At 42.3% G+C, this 24,259-nt stretch overlaps 3 protein-coding genes across 3 annotated transcripts in view; 2 read left to right on the forward strand and 1 right to left on the reverse strand.

Moving 5' to 3' along the window:
• slc39a10 (solute carrier family 39 member 10) overlaps window positions 1–24,259 on the forward strand; it is a 216,687-nt gene that overhangs the window by 161,134 nt on the left and 31,294 nt on the right. The gene's annotated exons all lie outside the window — the stretch shown is intronic.
• gjc4b (gap junction protein gamma 4b) lies at window positions 2,526–9,118 on the forward strand. Its single transcript, XM_070837670.1, has 3 exons — window positions 2,526–2,660; window positions 6,483–7,662; window positions 7,791–9,118. Exons 2-3 carry the CDS (start codon window positions 6,516–6,518, stop codon window positions 7,802–7,804), a joined length of 1,161 nt encoding a protein of 386 aa, XP_070693771.1. The 5' UTR covers window positions 2,526–2,660; window positions 6,483–6,515; the 3' UTR covers window positions 7,805–9,118.
• On the reverse strand, window positions 10,807–21,627 carry LOC139208104 (lactase/phlorizin hydrolase-like). Its single transcript, XM_070837671.1, has 17 exons — window positions 21,042–21,627; window positions 20,423–20,493; window positions 19,428–19,505; window positions 19,243–19,336; window positions 18,634–18,709; window positions 17,863–18,541; window positions 17,128–17,776; window positions 15,481–17,031; window positions 14,952–15,220; window positions 14,549–14,839; window positions 14,263–14,461; window positions 13,700–13,902; window positions 13,450–13,556; window positions 13,230–13,361; window positions 12,844–13,067; window positions 12,488–12,724; window positions 10,807–11,027 (listed from the first exon to the last, which is right to left on the reverse strand). The coding sequence occupies exons 1-17, from the start codon at window positions 21,625–21,627 to the stop codon at window positions 10,807–10,809; spliced, it is 5,667 nt and encodes a 1,888-aa protein (XP_070693772.1).

Here is a 24,259-nt window from a genome sequence, read left to right on the forward strand (position 1 = left end):
AATGCAAGTTAAAAGATTAAAGCCAGCAAGAGCATTCAGCAAGCATTTCTGCTAACTCAAAGGCCCTGATATGACCGTCGCTTAGCATTCGCGTGCCTTCCAGGCTCATCTGCTGTGCAGAGATGGCGTTAATGCAGAGAGAGGAAGGGAATTCCTTCGTAGAGTAGGCTATTTGTAATGTTGCGATGAATACACACATCATCTCCCTCAAGGGGAAGTTGAGGAAAACACAATCACAACAGTCAGAGAAGGAGGTCTGCAGAGTAAGCCATATTTTTTCCATCTTCGTGGCCCTCTCAAGCATTTCGGCTCCTTCTGCTGACTAAAGGGCTGATCACAACAGCTTGAAGGGGAACAGTGAGGCTTTTCTGTAAGGACTTGCACAAGCATTCAGGCACAAAACCAGTTGTGGACCGGTGCTTTCATCAAAGATGTGTGCCTGCGTGTATTTGTGTGTACACGTGTGGTTGTCTATGGCAGGAAGGCAAACATCACAAGGGGATGATTCACAGTGGTTGAGGTTCTGAGGCAAACAACGGGGCAACTCTTGAGCAAAGCCCTTTCACCTCCTTGGACCTGTCGTAACATCATATCTGTGGAGCTGTTGCCGCGAGGGAAAACAGAAAATCAAGTATTGCAGAGTTATGGGCGTATCATCATCATCATCATCATCAATCATAAAATGTAATTTATGTTTTTGACAATGCACATGCCCACAGTGAAGCACCCACAACAATATAAGAATGTGGTTGCGTAATCACGGGCCACTTGAACAAGCAGCTTTAAATCAGATTGTGTGTCACACAAAAGCATTTCCACAAAAATCACTTTACCCATCAACGCTATTTTGGAATTCTGTGGAAAGACCTCTGAAAAGAAGCTTACCACGGAGGACAGTGGAGGACAGATGAGGCAAAATAGATATGTTTTCTGACAGTGTGGCCACAGGCTGAAAATTAGGCCACATGGGATTGACTACACATCGAGCCTCAAAATATAGGGGGTGAAAAAGAGCCTTAAGTTCAACAGGCTTTTACAGTAGATGAACAATGGAAACAATGTTGTCCTTCATAAATACAGACGAGGTGAACTGGTGAGAATGTATTAAGGGGAAAGTGTTCATGTTCATCCTGGTATATTCATTCTAAATATGCACGCTCAAAATCCCAATAACAAGACACACCGTTTATTCTGTGTTAGCAACATGAGAGCTTACTCAGGCTGCTCAGTCTCTGGATCATCTTCCTCACTTCGACCCTCATTTGGAGTGTGGTTTGCCAGGGCACCCCGCATTGCGCCCTATGAATAAAAGCATGCTTGTGGTTCACAATAGAGCCTCGCTGCTTCCCGAGAAGGGGGAAGGGCATTGCATTCCTCCACTGACCCCCTGTTTGCAGCAGATATTAAACAATAACTGCTGCCTGTACTGTGCCTTCACCAGCCGCTGCTGTTTATCAGGAAGATGCACAACAGCCCCTGATCTTTGCGGTCCGCTCTCAACGAGCAATCTACGAGAGTAGAGAAGATCTGCTTTGTCTGCGGTTTTGTTTGGGGAGGTGGGTAAGCAGCGAAGACTGGCATTTCGGGAGATCCGGGCAGAACAATGTGATCATTCAATTTGAGTGAAAACCTCAGGAGACTGATGCTGACTGAATGCCTGAGATATTTAATCTGGCACATACCTCATTTAAGTCACTTCTCTGGGGAAAGTGCAGTGTGAGCCTACTGGAAATTCAACTGCTTCAAAGAAACCTCACCCATGAGAGTGAGGCTACTACCATGCTGCAGATGGTAGATGCCACACAGCGCTGGGTGAAGACACTATTAACCTTGTTACTTCATGACACTGCCGCTCCACACCCCTTCCAGCCCTGATGTGCTTATAATAGACTTAACCCCACTTTGCCTTCTGGTGATGGACATTATTAAGAGGAGGATGTAGCTTCAAGGATATGCAAAGGAGGGCGACCGAACAAAGGCACACGCAGCTCCTGCCAAAGAAAGTGTGACGCGGAGGAAGGGGCCTCATGATGGCAACAACTTCCGAACATCTGCATCAGCAGGAAGAGGAGCACTGAAGGATGTGTGCTGCTCCACAGCCCCAACACAAACAAAGGTTAGAGGGTGATAAGACCCAGCAAACTCTGCTGACTGCAGTTATCTTCACCTGCTGCTCCAAGCAGCGGGGGCAGGTCGGAACATGAAGCACCATTAAAAGGAGTGTGTCCTGTTGGTAACATTTTTTTTCTACTTTGCATTGTGTATTTAAATACAAAGCACACTGCAATTTCTAAATGTTTAGCAACTTTTTTCCACTGATTTATCATTTGCTTGTTAAGTCTCACAATCTGCAGTGACTCTGGCACTTCATGGTTTCCCTCCACCCTGCGCAGACAGGGGGTGGGGTGCCCGGCTGGATCTGGGAGGAGAGAGAAAAAAAAAAAAAAAAAAAGGAGGAGGGGGGGTTGGATTTGGGAATAGTCTTTGTCCTCAGCGCGCAGCACAACACACCACTGGAGAAGGACACGGGCTCCTCGTCGGGAAGAAAAAACTGGATGGCTTGATATCGGAGCGGGAGGGCTTTCTTTTCCTAAAGAGAGAACGAAGGGAAAACTCTCGAAATCAGCGACAACTTTCAGGACCCGAAATCCCAACTGAAGGTAAAAAAAAAAAAAAATACCCCGCAAACAGAGCGAGGCTCCGCAGACGCGCCAGCATCACCACATTGCTCCTTTCTTTTAGCCCGTGCTAACAATGGTGCTGCGGCTCAAGTTACAGCTTTAACTTCAGCCCCGGAGGAACGGCGACTTGTTTCTGACCCGCTGGTGTCTCTGTTTTGTTTTGTTTTTTTTACCGGTTTAACAGCCCAGTTTCTCCAAAGCAGCGTCGGTAGATGTAGCGTTATTGTTCGGAGGCTAACTGAAGTTTACGCGCACAGGCTAGCAGCAGGCAGCGCTAATGAACCCACGCCAAGTGGCCGCTTCGTGGGGGGAATTACTCCCCGTTTACGGGTGCGTCGGCGCAAACGTGTCGCCGTGAGCACCGCGTGTCCCTGTTTCATTAATAGCGCTGATATGCGGAGAATTGGGATTTCCTCTCTGTGGTACTATGCGTCATGGAGATAAGAAGGGCGGATGAGTCCTTTTTTTCTGCCCATTAACCGCCACCGTTGAGTCACCCCCCCCCTCCCTATTTTTGACTCGTATTCTGGTTATTTTTGGGCTTTGGGATAAAGGAGGGATGAGGATAAGTAGCCTCCCAGATGTGAGGGCCACAAAGGGCCCCCTGTCCCGCGGGGCTCGGCCTGTGATCAAACTCCGCTGCTTTACTTCGCTCCTACTTGGAAACAGGCTGGTTTTATAAAAAAGAAAAAGAAAGAAAAATGATGGGCCCAGACTGCCTCAGCAGATGGGACGTGAAGATGGCGTGGTGGCTTTTTTAGAGAGTGAAAACTCATGTCTGATCAGAGTTGACTTAATTTACAGGTTTTTAACATTTTGGAGACACACAAGCTTCAAGGTTTTAACACCGGAGCAGAAAGTCAAGTTAGATGCTTCAGATGCAGCACTAAAGATGTTCATAGTGGGTTTTTAGGTGGCACATGTATGGGTGACAGTTGTTTGAGCACATTTAAGGGATCCATATTAGAATATATCAAGAAAGCATGTTGATGTGAAACATGAATACCAGCCAAGACATTTTGATCAGTTTTTAAACCAACAAATAACAATATAGGTGTCAAAAATCCAGCATCAGTACAGAGCTGTAGTCTATATTTTCTGAATTTCAGGGATGAGATGTATCAGTAGCCACTTAGGTTACATTAAAGCTGAAATCTGCAACTTTCCACACACTGTTGTGTTCCTAGAGGACCTGCTTAAACAGCATGTGACACAGAGTGAGGTTGTGCAACATTTTCTAACCCTGTTTCATTTGGCTGTCTTACTGAAGGAAAGGTCCCCTCCACTGACAAAACCTTTGCACAAAGCTAAGTGTGCCTACTCTGTGACAGCTGAACTTTTTTTTTACACAGTTTGCAAGAAAGGTTACATGTTGCTACCTGGAGCGATGACACATAAACGCAGCACCGGCACAGTAGGTCCTCCCATGTGCCGGTCTTTATGTGTTAAGACTTGGAGATCTGTGCTTTAAGTTTGCTCTGATGAGCTGCCTCTGTGCTGGGCTTAGACGGTTTCAGCAAGTTTGACACACACTCACTCATGTAGATCGTAGATTCGCGCACACGAGGCTGTGGTCTTCCTCGGATGTCAGCTCAGACAGCTCCTAACCGTTAACCTGGATTACGAGCAGCGAGGTTGTTGACTTCAATTTCCTCACCTGCCTCTTGCAGCCTGACAGAAGAACAACGTTACATTTTCTGTAACTGGTGTAGACGACCACTGATGGCTGAATCTAGCTGATGAGGCAAAACTTCCTGGCAGCACATAAACTTGATATCATATAAGATTTGAGATGGTGCTAAATATCCCTCCATCCATGTACGGCTTTAGTTTGAAACCACATGCCCCCCCCCCCACTAAATCGAGGCTGTTGTCAGTTATGTGCATGTGGAGACCTGGTTGTTGGGGTGTAGCTGCAGGCAGCTCCGCAGAAAGCCACAGGTGAAGGGTAACTACAGTGGAAGCCATTGTGAGCGGTAAATAGGCAAACCTCATAAAAGCAGCGAGTGAACATGGGCATGGATGTATAGAAGGGGACACTTGTGTGGAGGAACATGCAGCAATTGGTTTCACTTCACAGCGAGGTTACTGGTGACGACAGAAAGCCCCTACATACAGTCTATAAAATAGTAGATCTTCTCTTCTCAAGCAGAATTCCGGCTCTTGATCACCAGACACCAGAAAAATCAATAATCTCTTCAAAGATCAGCCGCCGGGTCAGTTATGAAAGTGGGTTTCAGGTCACAATCAAAGCTGATCCATCATCAGATTGTTCGTAGTGACTCTGACGCACAGTAGAAACCTGTGTGCTTTATTCTACCTCTTATTTATCCAAGGTTAGTTTCCTTCAAATAAAAACCTCAGATGTCGGGTTTATACAGTACTTCCATTCACACCCCGGAGCCGCCCAGTGCAAACCAGTCTTATGAGGATACTCCGCTAGAGCACTCGAGGAGTGAGGTATCATCTGGAAAGCCTTCGCAACACTGGTTTGTTGTACAGCATGACCATGGACACTTTTCCCTTTGAGTGACTGATTTCATTTTTCAATTCCTAATATTAAAACACATTGTTGTGCCAGGCCTGTTGGTTTATAAAGTTTTTTTTTTTAAATTCAGCTTTGTTATACAAAAATGTCATCTTGACACAGACTGTAATGGTTGCATTTTGCTTTAATGGATTCATTAAGAGTTTCAGTAAGTGAAATACATTTAGCAGCCATCTAAACTAGTACAGTTCTTTGGTTTCACAATGTGGTTAATTAGGTTCAATGCATTTATAGGTGTGGTGAAAACAGGTCCTGACGAGTGTGATGCACCTTCTCTTTTGGTTCACTGTCAAATGAAGTCATTTATCCCATTTACATCAGATCCAGCCTGTCATGTTCTATTTACTAAGATTGTAACCAGGCTGTTCAGGTAACAAGGCAATTTACCTAAGAAAAAAATACTAATGTTAGATTAGGGTGGTAATCTGGCTTTGCACAGCTGTTCCAAGGTTTGTGATGTCAGACACTCAGGGTCACTCTTAACTCTTGAGCAGCCAAGCGGCCGGTTCGGTCTATGGCATTATGCGTCTTGTTGATCTAAAAATGATTCAAGAAGTAATGAAAAAGGTGAGAGATGCAGTTGTGTAGGCTAATCTTTCCCAAACCACAACGAACACTGTTGCCTACCTTCATGCTTCAAGCCTGGTTGTTTGCAGCAGAGGATAATTACTCAGCAGAAGTTACGAGGTTGGTCACAGATGGTGTGAAACCACAGGAGCTCGTCATTGACTCTGTTGTGTTTTCACAATGAGACATCTGTTTTTGGCTGTCTTAGTCAGACTATTAAACGGTGACCTCCAGTTTTCCAGTGTATAAAATATTCAGCTGAGACTAGAATCGACGTAAAAGTTGGTTTATAGACACCATAGCTGATAACTTATTCATTTTTAAATTTTATTTTGGTGGGATACGCCTCAAGCATCCTGCTTACTGTCCTGGAAGAGCAGATTTCACTCTGGTTCCCTGATTTGGTGTCAGCCACTTCCACAGGGATCCTTGCCTGAGCATGTATTTTGTTACGGCGGTGGGGGCTTGTTTGGGGCGTCTCAGCTTTGTAACAGTGGCACTATAGCTCCAACTTGTGACTATATGGTGCAGTATCATGAGGAATCCAGAGGAATTTTTAAATGTGATGTAACAAAATAACTTTATAACTCAGATGGAAATGTATTCAACAGCAATTATTACTTTTCACATGCTACTTTATTCTCAACTAGGCAAGGCATCTAAACACAACTATTTTATCTTCACAGGTTTGAGAAGTTCCTTCTTGTTCCAGAGGCAAAATGAGCTGGAGCTTCCTGACACGTCTGTTGGACGAGATTTCCAACCACTCAACATTTGTGGGCAAAATCTGGCTCACCCTCCTCATTGTCTTCCGCATCGTGCTGACGGCTGTCGGGGGCGAATCGATCTACTACGATGAACAGAGTAAATTTGTGTGCAACACGCAGCAACCTGGTTGTGAGAATGTGTGCTATGACGCATTTGCGCCGCTGTCACACATTCGCTTCTGGGTGTTCCAGGTGATCATGATCACCACCCCCACCATCATGTACCTGGGCTTTGCTATGCATAAGATCGCCCGCATGGAGGACGATGACTACCGGCCGCGCGGCAGGAAGAGGATGCCGATAGTGAGCCGTGGCGCTAACCGGGACTATGAGGAAGCGGAGGACAATGGGGAGGAGGACCCCATGATCCTGGAGGAGATTGAGCCAGAGAAGGAAAAGGAAGTTGTGGAGAAGCCCAGCAAAAAGCACGACGGACGCCGCCGCATCAAGCGCGATGGTCTGATGAAGGTCTATGTGTTTCAGCTGCTGTCGCGCGCCATCTTTGAGGCCTCGTTCCTGTTTGGACAGTACGTCCTGTATGGGCTGGAAGTGGTACCGTCGTATGTATGCACGCGCTCCCCTTGCCCACACACGGTGGACTGCTTCGTCTCACGCCCCACAGAGAAGACAATCTTCCTGCTCATCATGTACGCCGTCAGCGCCTTGTGCCTGCTCTTCACCATGCTGGAGATCCTTCACCTCGGCTTCAGTGGTATTCGGGACTGCTTTTGCGCGCCGCGGCCTCAGCCTCCCACCCCCCGTCACCCAGCTCTGGCCAGCCAGAAATCCTCCATCTGCCGCCAGCCCTCTGCGCCTCCAGGCTACCACACGGCGCTTAAGAAGGACCCTTCAGGAAAAATGGGCTTCAGGGACAACCTGGGAGACTCGGGTAGAGAGTCGTTTGGGGACGAGGCCTCATCGCGGGAGCTGGAGAGGTTGCGCAGACACCTAAAACTCGCTCAGCAGCATCTGGACTTGGCTTACCAGAATGGGGAGAGCAGCCCATCGCGCAGCAGCAGCCCAGAGTCCAACGGCACTGCTGTGGAGCAGAACAGACTAAACTTTGCCCAGGAGAAGCAGAGTAGTACGTGCAACAAAGGTGAGGTTTCAGACTGTTACATCTCATCATAAAATTGCAGCTAATCTTCTTTTTTTAATCATTTTTTTTTGTAGTCGTGCTAAATACAAAATGCTTTGCTGACTATGACACCACCTCTCTGTTTACAGGTCTGCGTGCGTAGGTTTTCATCAGCCCAGCGGACACTATAGATTTAACTTTACATCAGGATCAGTGAGCGGACATGAGGGAATCTGTGTGTGAGTGTGTGTGTGTGTGAGAGAGAGAGACGTGAATCTGCTTGAGGTGGATGAAGTCAGCCCAAGCCTTCCAGTGTTACGGCCAGCAGTGGCCGAGCATCGAGTCAAACGAGGAGGAGAAAGGTCGTCTCAACTCAGCAATACTTGAGATGCCAGCCTGTCTGAAGATCCAAAGTGCTTACAAAGTACCACCGTGCAGCAAGAACGGTTATGGTTAACATGTACTTCTCCCTCAGGGCAGCTACTTTTTTTTAAAAATGTTTTTCTACTACAAGACTTAGAGCTGTTAGTCATTTGTGAGCGCATCTCAAGTTTGCCTTAGAACTGAACTGGAAGTCTGTTTTATGGCGTTTTCTTAAGGCGAGGCCAAGCCAGCTGTAGTGCAAAAAATGTGTTTTGAATTGTAAGAGTTTTGTACTTTGTGAGGAAGTGAATCAGTGAGTGTGTGTAGATACAAACAAAAGTTAACGTACTAGGCGCCACTCAAAGGAAAGGTACTGGAGTTATTGTCATGCTGATGAAGTTTATTCGAGGTGTTCATTCTCATTTTTTTTCTTTTTTTTTTCCGACAACGTTGGCGCCGCACCAGTGGTGCACACTAGGGGTGCCTTTGTCCAAAGGAATAAACAAACCTGGGTAATGCTTGAAAAACATGTAACTCTTGATATTGTCTTGTATTGTTAAAACGTGTATTTGATACTGTTCTTTATTTTTGTATTAGTTTTGAGTATTGTGTTAATGAAAAGAGGCTCTTGTCACTGTGGCTTTTATTAAGTTGAAAAGAACGACATTCACTGCTGTCTTAGCTCCCTGAAGCCTGATTCAACCCATGGACCGGTGCTTTCTGAAAATGGTTTGGTTTCCTGCAAAATTCAATTTTTTCTCAAAAACAGAACCTGCAGTTTATTTCATTATTTACACATCCAGCAAACAATTCCTTTTTCTGTATGGACCCAAAAATGTAACTATGTTGGTAAAATAAGGGATAACAGTGTCATGTTCCCTGTCTGAAAGTGCTGATTTTGGTGATCAGTGTTCTCCAGAGCATCACTGAGGGTTGTAAACCATGTAATAATTTTTCAATGTGAATTCAATGCCTTGAATGCGCTCTGCTAAGATGCCATCTTTTGTATTCTGCATCATACCCACAGTGCCATTAGTGCCAACTCAAATATCATCATCTCAAGTTATTTTTGAGCAATGCTTTTTGTACTTTTTATACTTTTTGTATTGATACTTGGGGGTTAGTTTTTAAAATAAATCTTTTTCAACAAATAACTCTTCAAATGTTTCAGTCTGGTTTTATTGTTTGAAATAGTTTTTTTTCCTGCTAAATATTCTATTTGTACAAGTGAGTGCAACATCATCTGATCAAGTAGGCGTAGTCAGCTAGACACTAATGCCTTTTTTTTTTTTTTTTTTTTTTTTTAACCCTTATGCATCACTGGGGACATTTTTGTCCTTAATGACTTAAGAGGGTAGTAAATTAAAGTGATGCCTGAGGGTTAAATGTGTGTACAGAAATAACAATTGTATTTGGGGGGAAAAAGTTAATCTTTGAGGCTGGGGTGAAAATCTTCAATTGGATAGGGAGAGAATTAGAGTCTTAAAGAGTCTTTCTGTGTCACTTAAGACCGGACTGTCAAAGCTGCTTTTTGAAACTGGTTTGCTAAAGTTGTATTATAGTTCAACCTAGATTCTCTTAAAACAAGCACAGGTTCATCTAAACCTCAGTTGGACAAATGTTCTGCCCAGTGATTTGGAGAACATCACATAAAACGTATGTTTAATTTTCCTTGTAAAGTTACAGTTAGGTTTTTAGAATTTTTTACTTTGCTATTTAGCCGCCATTAACATAACTGCTGAACTGACAAACATACAGTATGAGGCTAGGTGCATTTTTTTTTGAGCACAAACTTTTTAATTACTTTATACTTTTATACAAATGTTGTATTAACCTAAAATAAATACAAACCACCCACTCAGTACTGTTATATAAAATAAAAAAGCTGTTTGTTTTTCTCTGATAGCCTCCGGTGACTCTGACACAAGTGACAAGTATGACAGAATTCTACAGGCAAGGTCAGGTGAGACAATGCTTGCAATGATTTGGCCACTCCTGTTTCTCAAACATGGGATAAAGCCTATGTCAAATACTTGAAATCACACAAAATGACTAATTGGAGATCATAAAGGTTTTTCCCTCACTGGTTAAAGCTTTTTTAGGGTCTGAATCTCTTCTTAAACCTACAGTGCCCTCTAGTGGTATTTGCTGATTTCTACAGTGGTTATATGCTAAACCACAGGTGCAGTTTAAACAGAAAGAAATGGTGCAATTTTGTTCCAGGCAACACACCTTAAACCACAGCTAAACTGATGAGCCCAAATTTTCAACCTGAAGTTGACATTTTCTGATATGAAATGTAAAAGTGGCAAGGAGTGCTGCCACAAACAAAAGACAATCTCGTAGGATTCACTGTGGTTCACGTTGCTTGATACTGTTCAGTGCTTCGGTTTTAGCAGTAAATTAAATAATGTGGGTCATGAGGAAATTATACATTTTAAAATTTATTTTTGTAAAAGAGATTGCATTACATTTATTTATTTTGAATCTTTTTATTGAACTTTTCCAAGATTGCATTCACTTGTAAGAACACAAAAAACAAAAAACGCCCAAACAGACCTACACACACACAAGAACAAAACAGAGCAAAGCCAAAAAGCAAAACAAAGCAAACAAACAAAAAGGAAAAATACAAAAAATTGTCGATTTTTTAATCATAAACTGTGACTTAAGAACAGCAGTAACATATTGGCGACATAACTGGATGAATGAAAAAAGACATTTGCTAAATCATTCTCTTAGCAGAAGAATTTAGATTTTTACAGCTTGAAGTTCAGTTTATGTTGGATGACCATTATTAAATCAAAAATTCATCTGAATGTTAGATTCAAGGTGCTGTTTTTTCTTGGAATGTTTTCTTGCCTTAAACAGGAAACAAAATGAACAAATAGCTCCAAATATCGCGACAATCAGTAGAGCAAATGTGGCGTTGAGGCCAGTCGCAGCATCACGGGTAGAGAGCTTCATCCCCAGGAAGCTCACAGTGATCTCAGGGGGAGCAGGTGTGATCGGCGCACTTGTTACTGTAGAGAAAACACTGAGGTTATCATATTTCATTTTGAACATATTGCTGACAGTAACTGTAAAGCTAAACTATATTTGTTTCTCACGTCTTAAATGTGGATACATTTAAGTTCTTAAATAACTAAATGCTGTTTTCTAAGGATATTGATCATATTGGTCTATTAAATGCAGCCCGTCTACCATCTATGGGGCCCCTTTCTACGTAGATGGTAGACTGGCTACATAAAATGAATGCACTGCTGGGATTAGATTAGATTCTTATGGCCTACCCGCCATACAGGTTAATAAATGAATATATAGAGGTTAAAAGGGGTGGTTAAAAATTACGTGCATGTAGAGATGGCCAGAGAAAAAAAAGAGCTTAAACAAGGCATACAGGAGATTTTCGGGTCCGTGTGGATTTTATGAAAGTTGTGCACAAATACTGTGTCTTAACTTGTGTTTTGGGTTATTTGCAAGATAATCTGTTGAAGAATAAGTGTCATGAGTAACAGAACTGTAGCATGAAGTTTTGACATGCTGTGGCACTTAATGCTCGCTGAACAAGTGAACAGAGAGAGGAGAAAAGTGAACGGACTGTTGCTGACCCAGCTCAAACAAGTAGCCTCGCCTGGACCGCTTTGGCTTCTTTTGAAATGTTTTTTTGACCTTGAAGCAAAGAGAAATCAACCAGATCACGTTCTGAGCAGACCGGATGCAGTGGTCACTTTTTTGGGTGACAGCACACAAGCAGCAAAACAGGCCTGCAAACGGTTTTCATTTAATGAGATATTTTATTTTGCCAGCTTGGTGTATTTGAATGTTAAGGAAACTGAAGTTAAAAGGAAAATTTGATGGAACAAAATTTTTGTTGTGAAATCTGAAATTTAAAGAGATAAGGGAAAAGTGTACTCCATTTTGTTGTAAACAAAAGGAGAAGAAAAAAAAGGACGGAAAGGTCTAAATCTTATTTTATTTTTTGATTAATTAATTAAAATAAGGAATTACATATTTACTTTAATACAGTTTCTGTGTGTGTTGTTTTCAAAAGTGATTTCGAATGTACACTAAATTATATTCTGGAAAAGGTTAGCTAAAGTGAAGTTCAATTCATAAAGTTAAAATGTATATGTCATTATGCAAGATTAATAATAATATTGAGTTAATCTGAGTTACTCCACCACTAAAAAGGGATAAAGAACTCTGGGGCCCTTTCTACATAGATGGTAGACAAGCTACATAAATATGAAGCTGCAGCTAACATACAGTTAGCTTTAGCTTAGCATAAAGACTGAGCCAGTAGACTGACTGTATTCTGACTCCAGCTCAGTACTTAACAAACATATATGAGAGTGGTATTTTCTCATATCTATCCAATCTATTATTCTACTCTAAAAGTGTTGTTACTGCGATAATCACTATGGGCTTACTTGTAACTATGGTTCAATATATCACAAGCAGCAGCTCTGCATCAGTTTACCTTCAGGCACGGAATTCAAGCACTCATGGGGCCCCAAGGCGGGATCTGGGAATCCATTGCATTTGATGATGGTGGAGTACAAGGCAACAGAAGACTTGGCCACTCGAGACAGTTTTGGGTCTGAGTGATTGACATAGAAAAGTCCAAATCTCTCTGAAAAGCCAGTGGCCCACTCTAGGTTGTCCATCAGCGACCACGCTGTGTAACCACGGATATCCACGTTATCTAGCAAATACGCTGGGAGGAGAAAATGAACACCTTTAGGAATGCAGAAGCACACCAAAAATCCTGTTTTATACTAACTCAGTATTGTATTGCTGGTAAGACTTTGGGAAATAGTCTCAATTAATTATTACCTTTCAGCACCTGGTTGATGTATTTTTCATAGTAGTAACTCCTGTAAATATCATTTAGGTCAATAGGCCCCCGCTCTGACATGCCATTTTCTGTGATGATAATAGGTGGGTCTCCATATTCCTCCTTAATGAAGTTTAATATCCTCCGGAATCCAAAAGGTGAGACCTTCAACCAAGTTGAACCTGAATCCAGCCAGGTACGGTCAGCAATAGTTCCTGCACCCCTGAGATGATCAAATGAATGAAATGGTTTCATTTTACAAAAAAAATACGTTCAAGTAAAGCACACAGTGAAGCAGAAGCATCATTTTCAGCCAGTTACCATATAATTGTCTATGACTTGCTTTTCTGACTTTGTTTCTGTAGGTAAGTTGGTACTTGCTTACCTATCAGCATCGTAGTGCTGAAGGTTTTTGTAGTCCACAGGGAAAGCCAGGACAGTGGTGTAATGGTTGAATCCAAAATAATCATAGGTGCCCTTAATCCTCTTAATCTCCTCAGGAGTGAACTCAGGCAGCCTGAAGAGATTGTATTGAACAAATTCAGTTTTCCTCAATAGTTTCCCCTTATTTCACTTTCAGGCATTAATGTTAGGTCTTATGATACCGAGATTTTAGCAGGCCAGCAGCTAAGCTTCGCTCTCGAATGATTGTCTTCATCGTGTTGCTGTAGTCCCCATTAAATACAGGATGGGCAAACCAGCCAATGTAGAACTGCACAGGGAAACACACAACAACTCTTAGAGAGCTCAACTCCAACTATTTTCTGACATGTTTTTTCTATTATAATATGTGAAAGAAATGTGTGTACAACAGAAGAATCTAAAAAGCATTTCCTATTTTGTTCTTTAAAGTACCTGCACCACACGTCTTGCAGCATCAATGTCTTTCTGCTTGTAGGGATTCCTGGGTTCTGACCAGTCAGAGTTGATGGTGATGGAGATAATGCCTTTCTGTTTGGCCCGGTACTTGTCATTGTAGAGATGCCAGGCCTCAGCGTGAGCTTTAAGCAGGTTGTGACCCACAATGTAGGGAAGAGTGCCTGGTTTGAAACTGATCCCTGGACACATCCAAAGAGTAACATTTACACACATTTTTACTCGTTGCAGCTGCTATTTGTAATTGTGATTTGAAAGGTCAAGGTTAAGGATTGGCTTATAGAAAACACGCTGTTTCTAAATACTCTCACACTTTGGATAAATTCTAATCTTTACCTTAGTCACAAGTTTAAGTTTCTTAATGATTTTATCACTTGGTGGCCCTTGTAGAACAACAAAATAATTAATGATGGTATGATACTGTTTTGATAAAATGCGACTTCTTGACCTGTTTTTCACAACAAAAAAAAACGGCAAGCACACATTGCTGTGAGGCAAAGGGGGTGTGAGCTCAGGATGAAGAGCATCACTTAAAAGCATACCAGGGGCAGCTGCTCCATAGCCATGGCCTACATTGGCTATATTGTATGGCTCATTAATTGTGATCCAAAATTTCACTTTGTCGCCAAGACGGCTAAATATGACGTCAGCGTAATCCCTGAATTTGGCAACAATACTCTCATTCTCCCAGCCTCCGATATTCTGCAGAGCTTGTGGAAGGTCCCAGTGGTAGAGAGTGATCTGACAGCAAAAGAGAAGTTAAGATTTACCAAATTTAGCAACTTTGCAAATTGTAAATATTTTTGGAGCATTGGGAATTACACATACATGAGGTTGGATGTTTGCTGCAAGCAGCGCATCCACCAGTCTGTGGTAGTAGTTGAGTCCGGCCTCATTAATGTGCTTGGTGGTGCCATCAGGAAGCACCCTCGGCCATGATATGGAGAAACGATAATGGGTCACCTTAAGTTGCTTCAACATGGCAACATCTTCTTCTACTTTATGATAACTGTCACAGGCTATGTCCCCATTGTCATCATTGAACACTCGAAGAGGAGTGTGAGCAAACTTGTCCCAGATGCTGAGTCCTTTTCCATCTGCTCTCCATCCTCCTTCGATCTGGAGACAGTGAATGTAAAAGAGAGATTCAAATAGACAGAAAGGAATAAGGATTATTATACATGCAATTCCCTGCTCCTGCCTTAATGAAGTAGCTTCATTAAGCAGTTACCTGGTATGATGCTGTTGCAGTACTCCAAATAAAATCCTTGACGAAGTGTCCATAAAGTGGCTTCTCATCATCTGGTGTAGGGAAACCATTGTCCTTTATGACTTGGTAATAGAAATGAGCCGAGTATTTGGGCGTCCTCGGTCGATGTGGGTTAGTGAAGTCCACATGGTGCAGCCCAAATCCAACTTTGTACCCATTGAGCCACTCAAAAGAATCCATGAGAGATGTTGCTATGTATCCTTTCACCTTCACACCGTCAAGATTATGAGCTGTGTGAATTATGTTAGGAAAAGATTAAATAAAAAGTAGACATTTTTAGAGAGGCTGTCTATATTTCATATCATATAATTCCACAGAATATGGTGAATGGTCCACAAGTGGTCATGAAGGGTACTGGGTCTGTCCTCTAATTCAAGAAATTCCCCTGGCAGTGACACATTGATCAAATTTCAGCCTCAGTATGCTTCAGCATTAAGGGACCTAGCAAACAGTATGCTCTGAAACTTATGTAACTCATGTACAAACTCACCCTTTAAAGCTTCGTCAATGTAGGTTTTGAGGTAAAATACTCTGTCTGTGTCATCAACTGTGGTCTTAATGTCTGTTGCTACTCCATTCTCTGTAATGTAAATCTCCGGACCTCCATACTCCTCTTTGATCCAGTTAAGGAGTCTTCTCAAGCCCCATGCTACAGCTCTCTGGCTGCTGATGGCAGTCGTTGGTGAATCGCCCTCCTCTGCTTCTGACACATCCAGGTCGTATTTATAAGATTGAGGGGTAAGCCGTGCTGTAATATGGTGCGCAACCTTTGTAGTGTAATGATTTACACAGAACATGTCAGCAGTTCCCTTAATGAAGCTCTTTTCTTCGTCAGTGAAAGAAGGTAGTCTTGTCTCTGAGAGACCTTGGAGTTCACTTTTGTTTCCAACTTGCCACTTCACTGCATCAGGATAGTCACCATTCTTGAAAATGGGGTGTGCAAACCAACCCAGGTGGAACTGTAGAGCGCGATCAGCTGCCACCACTTCACGGGGAACATTAACATCTTTAGGTTCAATCCAATCAGCACTGAGGGCAATGGATACTAGACCACCTTGGGATTTGCGATACTTATCATCATATGTGTGGTAGGCCTTCGCGTGTGCTTTTATAAGGTTGTGTGCAACTGCGTATGGTGCAGTTCCTGGATTCTTGACATTTGGTGGGATCTCTCCAAGTCCATATCCTGACCATGCAATCGTGTGGGGCTGGTTGAAGGTCATCCAAAATTTAACTCGGTCTCCAAAGGTGGCAAAGCAAAAATCACAGAAATCATTAAATATGTCAATCATGTCAATATTGTCCCAGCCACCGAGGTTTTGCAAAGCTTGAGGGAGGTCCCAATGGTAGAGTGTCACCATGGGAGTGATGTTATGTGCTAAAAGGCCATCAATGAGTGTATTGTAGTAGTGAACACCTTTCTGGTTCAGGGAGGAACGCCGTCCATCAGGAAAGATCCTGGACCAGGACAAAGAGAATCTGTACGACTTCACCCTCAGAGCTCGAAGCATGTAGAGGTCTTCATCAAGTCTGTGGTAGCTGTCACAGGCCACATCTCCATTGGCATTATCAGGAATGCTGCCAGGTTTGTGGGTGAATGTATCCCAGATACTGGGCCCTTTCCCATCGGCATTCCAGCCACCTTCAATCTGGTAAGCCGAAGACGATACTCCCCAACTGAAGCCCTCTGTGAAAGTGCCGTAGTGGTAGAGTTTTCTGTGGAATTTTGACTGGTGTGAGAATTTCTCCCAGACAACCTTTGATTTAGATGGAACTTCTGAGGGTAATAAAACAGTTGGACGACGGGTACGTTGCATCTCTACCCCTTTATAAACATCACCTTTGTGTGAACCAAATCCATTTTGCTTGATAACCTGAGAGTAGAAATAGGCAGACTGCTTTGGGGTTCTTGGTCTGTCTGCATCCTCAAAGTTGACATGATGTAGACCAAATCTTTGGTTGTAGCCTTGATTTCCCTCAAATCCATCCATGAGTGACTGCATTGTGAATCGCTGCACATCCAATCCATCTAAGATTATTGCTACAAAATGGACATAAACAAAAGCACAATAAAATTTAGATTCTCTCAGCACTGTGTAAACGGTGGTTTCCTGTTAGAAAAACTCCAGAAACTAACCTTTCAGGGACTCATTGATGTAACTCTTCATGTGCTCTATTCTGCTGACGTCATTGAGAGTGTCCCCACTGTACTCAGTAGGCATACCATTCCCAGTTATGTGGATAGGTACTTTGGTAACCTTCAAGTATTCTGTGGAAATGTAATTCAGAAGCCTACGGAGACCCCAAGGTGTAGAATAGATCCAGTCAGAAGCTGTAGAGGGCCATGACGGGTCCACATGTGGCCAGAAGTCACCCACCCACTGAGGACCAGGGGTGCAGCCACCGTCACTGTTGTTGACCAGCCGGGAGGTATAGTGGTTTATTCCGAAAAAGTCAGCTGTTCCACGTATCCTCTGGCTCTCTTCAGCAGTGAAAACTGGAAGTCTTGCAGGCTCTGAGAGGGGACACTTGTTTCTTTTTTGTTCTATTTGAGTCTTTAGTGTTGCAGGATAATCCCCATCCACAAAAATGGGATGTGCAAACCAGCCCAGCATGAACTGCAAGTAGCGATCTGCAGCTGCTATGTCTTCAGGTCTGGAGGGGTCCATGGGCTCGGCCCAGTCAGAGTTCAATGCAATGCCCACTTTCCCTCCTTGTGTCTTCCTGTACTTGTTATTGTAAACATGCCAGGCCTCAGCGTGGGACTTGAGCATATTGTGAGTAACCTGCAAAGCCAAATAAAATGGTTTGGTAAATGTAAAAGAATGACAGTGAAGCAGTGTGTATTTACATTGCAGACCATCACTCTCACCTGATAGGAGGCAATCACATAGTCTTTTACTCCAGGCGGATGCTCACCAGTTCCATACCCAGCGTGGCTCACCACCCAGGGGCTACTGAATGTGTTCCAGGTCTTGACTCTGTCTCCAAACCTGGAGAAGCAAAAGTCTGCATAGTCCATGAAGGCTTCAACAATGGACGTGTTCGTCCATCCACCATCGTCCTGGAGTCGCTGGGGCAGATCCCAGTGGTGGAGAGTGACAACAGGTTGTATGCCAGACTCAATGAGGGTGTTGATCAGCTTGTCATAGTAAAGAGCCCCTTTTTCTGATTGACTGCCCCGGTGGCCTGAGGGGAAAATACGAGCCCAGGAAATGGAAAACTGGTAGGCGTTGACATTGAGACCTCGCAGGAGGTAGACGTCATAATCCACCTTGTGGTAACTGTCGCAAGCTAGATCAGCTGTTTGATTATCAAGAACATTGTTCTCATGGCCAAAGCGGTCCCAAATGGTCTCTCCCTTCCCATCTTCTAACCAGCCACCTTCAACCTTGAAGGACTCACTGGAGGTGGCCCATTGGAAGCCAGCAGGGAATGATTCATTGAGGAGGGCATCACGCTCTGTTGTGATCTGGTCCCTAAATTTGTTCCACACATTCTGATAACTGTTTCTAAATGTTGTAATTCCATTTGAGTGTGAATTACCATGACTGTTGGAAAAGCATAAAACAATATAAACATACATGATACAATCTTTGTCAAGCCATATGAAACTGTCCATTTCAGTAAGATAAACTGCTACCTGGCTGGGACATCCTGCATGTCCAACATATCCACCATGTCACATCCCACAATATTCAGGTCGTTGTTGTTCAAAACTGTAATGAGTGCAAGACAAAGTTACTGCCAGTTATATGATCAACACTAATGGAATATGCACAAGTTAAAAAAATACGTTCCTTTTTAATAATACAGTACAGAATACACATAAAACATACAATATAATAGATAAAACAGGTGTAAAACAGGTATAAAAACAAGCAATAAAATACAGTAGCAGCGCAAAATGAATCAGAGGGAGTAGGGAAGTGTGAAAAGATGGGTTTTGAGTCTGGATTTGAAGAGCAGTAAGGAGCCGGTGTTACGGAGGTCAGGGGGGAGTGAGTTCCATAACTGGGGAGCCGAGCGGCTGAACGCTCGGCCCCCCACGGTGGCAAGCAAGGCAAGCAGAGGGAACAGAGAGATGGACAGAGGAAGAGGATCGGAGGGTGCGGGTAGGTGCAGAAACGTGGATGAGGTCAGAGAGGTATGGAGGGGCGAGGCTGTGGATGGCTTTTTGGGGGAGACCGAACAGAAGGGAATAAGTACAAGACTATTAGTCTATAGTAAAGTCAGCTGTAATGACATGTACCTTGTAGGAACTTGCCAAGGAGCTCAAATTGACTGTAGGAACAACCCTCAACAGTGGTCTTGTATATCAGAAGAGGCAAATTCCCACTGGACATCTACAACATAACATAATGTTCATGTGGGTGCAGCGTAACAGCAATACAAGACATTAAATGAAACATGAAAAGAAGCAGCTTGTAACGTTACCTGTAAGTTGCTCAGCTCCTTTGCAAAGTTTGATGCAGAGGCACAGTTATATTCAATGTGCACAGACAAGAAATCCAACTGTTGAAGGTAGAAGATACAGCACAATATGTTATCACACTCTTGTATCTTTACCATTCTTGTAACTTAACTAGTATTTAATTTTTTTTATAACCATAGGGCCTACATTAATACACCATTACACAAGACATTTTATTTTGACCATAGTGAAATATCACTTTTCAGAAAACATACAGAAAACTTTTACTTTTTTTATTATCAGCATACAGCATAACTAATACATGCATACATGTGGTTTTAAAATGGCCTGGATTTCCTGCCTTTAAATTGTGAAAACAAACCTCACACAACACAGAAAAGGCAAACATATTCTACACAGACGGACAATGGACCAAATTACATTGTGTCTTACTTTATACACACATTGATTAGTAAAATAGTTGACATCCAAAGGTTTTCTTTTTTTGCGTTGAATGTGTGTGAGAGGGCAGGGTTGCTGACACATAATCTTTGAGCACTTATTGTAAGAGTTCAGATAAAGAGAGACATAAAACAGTTTGAAGGCTGGTAATATACTTTGGAGCATGCTCAAATAAGACAGGACCAGAACCTTGCCTAGAATAGATTATCACTTCTAGATAAACATTTATGCAGGAAAAAAGAAATCGACCAAGAGGTCAAAAGGATCCATAAACCAACTGCAGGACTCTCTGTGGTGCATTCTGGCCCCTTCATACACACAACTAGTAATATACTAGAATACATTATCTTCAGGTGACAAGGTGCAAGCTTTACAAGAAGGAAGGTTTTAAACCAGGGGTTCTTTTTAAAGGAAATTCTGCTGAAAGCTGAAGTTCTAAATGTTTAATTTTTCTACAAGGCATTGATCCAAAGCGCACTGCCACTTCAACCACAGATAGTCTTAACCTGATATTTTAAAGATACTTATGACCAAAACAATAGAAGTATCAGCTTACTGTGGCTGAACCTTTGATCTGGGGAAGAATTGCAACGTCCACGGCTCTCAACCCAATAGACAGGCGTCTCCCTGTGAATATGGAACCATGAAGGCATTTTTAACATGATGTAAAAAATAAGGAGCAGACATGTACAGACATGTTTTATTTTAAGGATATTTTAAGCCAAGTACTGGTGTGAGTAATAAAAGGAATGATGGCTGAATTCCATTTAGCTGCTTCAGTTTCAGGGTGCTGGCATTGATGCTGACTGACTGTCACAATGTTACGATTTACTGCGACACTTGAATAGATCAGAGCCATTGTTTGTGTCAGTAGTAACACCTGTGCTTTTTCTGCTCCGACAAGTCAAAATGTTGAAGTGAAATACATGCTTAAACTTTATTGACTCATTTGGATTTATTGTTGAGATAGGCATGATAATATATGCATGTAATCAGTGCCATAAACCATAGGATGAAGGGTTTCGGATACAAAAATCACAAAGCAATAATTTGTACAAGTTCTCAAGACATACTAAAAGCCCAATATATCACATAATAAGTTGTTTTCATAATACTTTAAAAACAGGACTTAAGTCAATCAATCACATCATCAATAATCTATCAGTCTTACTTACCTCTGTCAGGGAACCACTGATGGTACAGCTGGTAAATGTTCCTGCTGAGTTGGAGAATATTTTGCAGAGGACCTGGATCACCTGCGTGCTGCCCATCATGCCAAACATCATCCAAGTCACTCAGTGTCACCCATGTGTGCGCCAATGCCCCAAACTCCTGGAAGGCAAACTCTGCATACTGCTGAAACATCTCCGCCAGTTCCTGGCTCTCCCAGCCTCCGTACTTTGATCTCAGGACCTCTGGCACTGTGGACCCATGCAGGATGACCAGAGGCTGAAGGCCCACGTCCAGCAGCTGTTTCAGCAGGGTTTGGTAACAGGTAACCACAGCCTGCTGCGGCTGGCTGGAGAGGCCCATAGGTAGGAGCTGAGCCCATGACAGGGGCACTTTGAAGTGAGTCACCCCTCTGCTCTGCAGGTACTCAAAGTACTGTTTAGAGCCTGGAGGTAAAGGATGGCTGCAGTCTGAGGCATCATTCAGAGGGCCTGCAACGAGCATGAAGTCCTCATGTCTGTTCACCTCACTGCTCCAGCAACCATACACGCAAAGAAGACACAGAGACGCAGCCCACCATAGATCCTTCATCGTGCCTTGAAAAGAATGGACTGATATTATCAACTGATAGACAAGCTCTTTAAAGCAATTCTGTTTTCTTGTTATTGCATTGTTACACAATTGAGGTTGATATCACATCCAAATAGTGCTAAGTCAGTGTTTTATTGCTTGATTTACTGTGTGATATGGTCAGAGAGACTCTGGACTCACATGTCAAGTGAGAACTGCACCCCTCTCTTGTACTCTTGTTTGACAACCATGAAATATGTAATTACGATGTGCTTTTTAACTAAATGTTGTATCTTTAGTAGCAGGTAAAATGTGAGAGAGACAGCTGTTGAATGCAATGACTTAGGAGCGCATTGCATCAGCCAATGAAAGGAACCTTCGGGCACACTTTTGAATCGTTTTTGTGTTGTATATTTTTGAAGTTGTCTTTTTGTGCATATTATCAAATGTGTTGCACAGACAAGGCGAAAAACATTTTTGTCCCAACACAGATAATGCTTCTTTTGGAGTCAATGACCTCTACTTCCTTAGCTGTTCAAGATACAACAATGACTAAGTGTTACATAACCAGTAAGAAATCTCAACACAATACGATACATGCTGAGTCAGTGGCAAGGATGTGAGGAGAAAAACCCAAACTACTGTACTTTTTAGCTGCAAAAACACAACAGTTTTTACTGAACATAAAACGTGATTTGATGCTTTACATTGAAAACACACATATTTTGTATTTGAATAATTCCTAAATTCAAGATATTTAACCCATACAGTGGAGCAAAAACGTATTTAGTCAGCCACCAATTGTGCAAGTTCTCCCACTTAAAAAGATGAGAGAGGCCTGTAATTTTCATCATAGGTACACTTCAACTATGAGAGACAGAATGGGGGGAAAGAATCCAGGAAATCACATTGTAGGATTTTTAATGAATTAATTGGTAAATTCCTCGGTAAAATAAGGATTTGGTCACCTACAAACAAGCAAGATTTCTGGCTCTCACAGACCTGTAACTTCTTCTTTAAGAGGCCCCCCTTCCTCCACTCGTTACCTGTATTAATGGCACCTGCTTGAACTGGTTATCAGTATAAAAGACACCTGTCCACAACCTCAAACAGTCACACTCCAAACTCCACTATGGCCAAGACCAAAGAGCTGTCAAAGGACACCAGAAACAAAATTGTAGACCTGCACCAGGCTGGGAAGACTGAATCTGCAATAGGTAAGCAGCTTGGTGTGAAGAAGTCAACTGTGGGAGCAATTATTAGAAAATGGAAGACATACAAGACCACTGATAATCTCCCTCGATCTGGGGCTCCACGCAAGATCTCACCCCGTGGGGTCAAAATGATCACAAGAACGGTGAGCAAAAATCCCAGAACCACACGGGGGGACCTAGTGAATGACCTGCAGAGAGCTGGGACCAAAGTAACAAAGGCTACCATCAGTAACACACTATGCCGCCAGGGACTTTGCCAACAAAGGGCATATAACAAAGTATTGAGATGAACTTTTGTTATTGACCAAATACTTATTTTCCACCATAATTTGCAAATAAATTCTTTAAAAATCAGACAATGTGATTTTCTGTCTCTCATAGTTGAAGTGTACCTATGATGAAAATTACAGGCCTCTCTCATCTTTTTAAGTGGGAGAACTTGCACAATTGGTGGCTGACTAAATACTTTTTTGCCCACTGTATATTATTCAGAGGAATTAGTCAGCACCTGATTCATTAAATATAAATTCAAAAAAGTCCAATAAATCCCATCGTAAGAAATTGATTCATGTAGAACCTAAAACCTTATTTGTCTTACAGGTGTGACGGCTCGATGGCTTGTTTCCCTTCACTTCAACAAAAGCCTGCGTCTGTCACTGTGGACCGATGCCCTTTAAGCAATTTGCTACAGCACAAGTCCTGCTCATGATCTTTCTCTTTATTATATGTCCATAAATGATTAGAAGAATATTTTTAATCAAGTAAATTATGGTAATTGCCTACGTCAATGTTAAGATTTGATTTTTGCAATTTGTTGGAATTTGTAGTTCAGAATAATGCAAATGACACATGTTTTTAAACTCAGTCATTTTAATAACAACGGCAAAATACAGAACAATTAGAATCTATGCGTCTAATTTTTTAACTAATTTTCAACATTCACCAGAAGTGACCGTTACGGAATTTCCCCTCGGGGATTAATAAAGTATATTGATTGATTGATTGATTGATAATGTGTATCTTTAGTGTTCAAATTAATCAGTAATGATAACACCTCACTGACTCCCTCACTGCCAGTTGTTATGATGATAATCTTCACCTGCACTGACTTCCCAGATAACGTCCCAGATACAGTCTCTGGCCCCACCATCGTTTGAACCCTGACCCACATGAGAGAAATGTTGTGTGATGATTGTTATTCATTACTTGGTGTTCATTCCAAAAGTGACATTACCAAATGTTTTCCTATCTGAGAGCAAAACCTTTTTAAGAATGTTTGTTGTCGCTTTTTGTCATACCCTAAAAAGCAACTGTGTAATCTATTTCTATAAAAACTCAGAATGAACTTTAAAAGGAGCTCAAACAGTGGACAAAATTAAGTGTTAAACAACCTTAAAATTAACAGTATATATTTTTTATTTTACTTTAATGCTGCATTA

This window comes from Pempheris klunzingeri, chromosome 10 (genome assembly GCF_042242105.1).
Source record: "Pempheris klunzingeri isolate RE-2024b chromosome 10, fPemKlu1.hap1, whole genome shotgun sequence".
NCBI classification, from domain to species: Eukaryota; Metazoa; Chordata; class Actinopteri; order Acropomatiformes; family Pempheridae; genus Pempheris; species Pempheris klunzingeri.

Bases quoted from the DNA above. Each gene is read 5' to 3' on its own strand.
- gjc4b (XM_070837670.1), top strand. From the start codon at position 6,516: ATGAGCTGGAGCTTCCTGACACGTCTGTTGGACGAGATTTCCAACCAC.
- LOC139208104 (XM_070837671.1), bottom strand. From the start codon at position 21,627: ATGAAGGATCTATGGTGGGCTGCGTCTCTGTGTCTTCTTTGCGTGTAT. The intron at 20,494-21,041 runs GTAAGTAAGACT...CCATATTCACAG, and splicing joins TCAGTGGTTCCCTGACAGAG to GGAGACGCCTGTCTATTGGG. The intron at 13,068-13,229 runs GTAAGCAAGTAC...TGATCATCTCAG, and splicing joins CAGCACTACGATGCTGATAG to GGGTGCAGGAACTATTGCTG.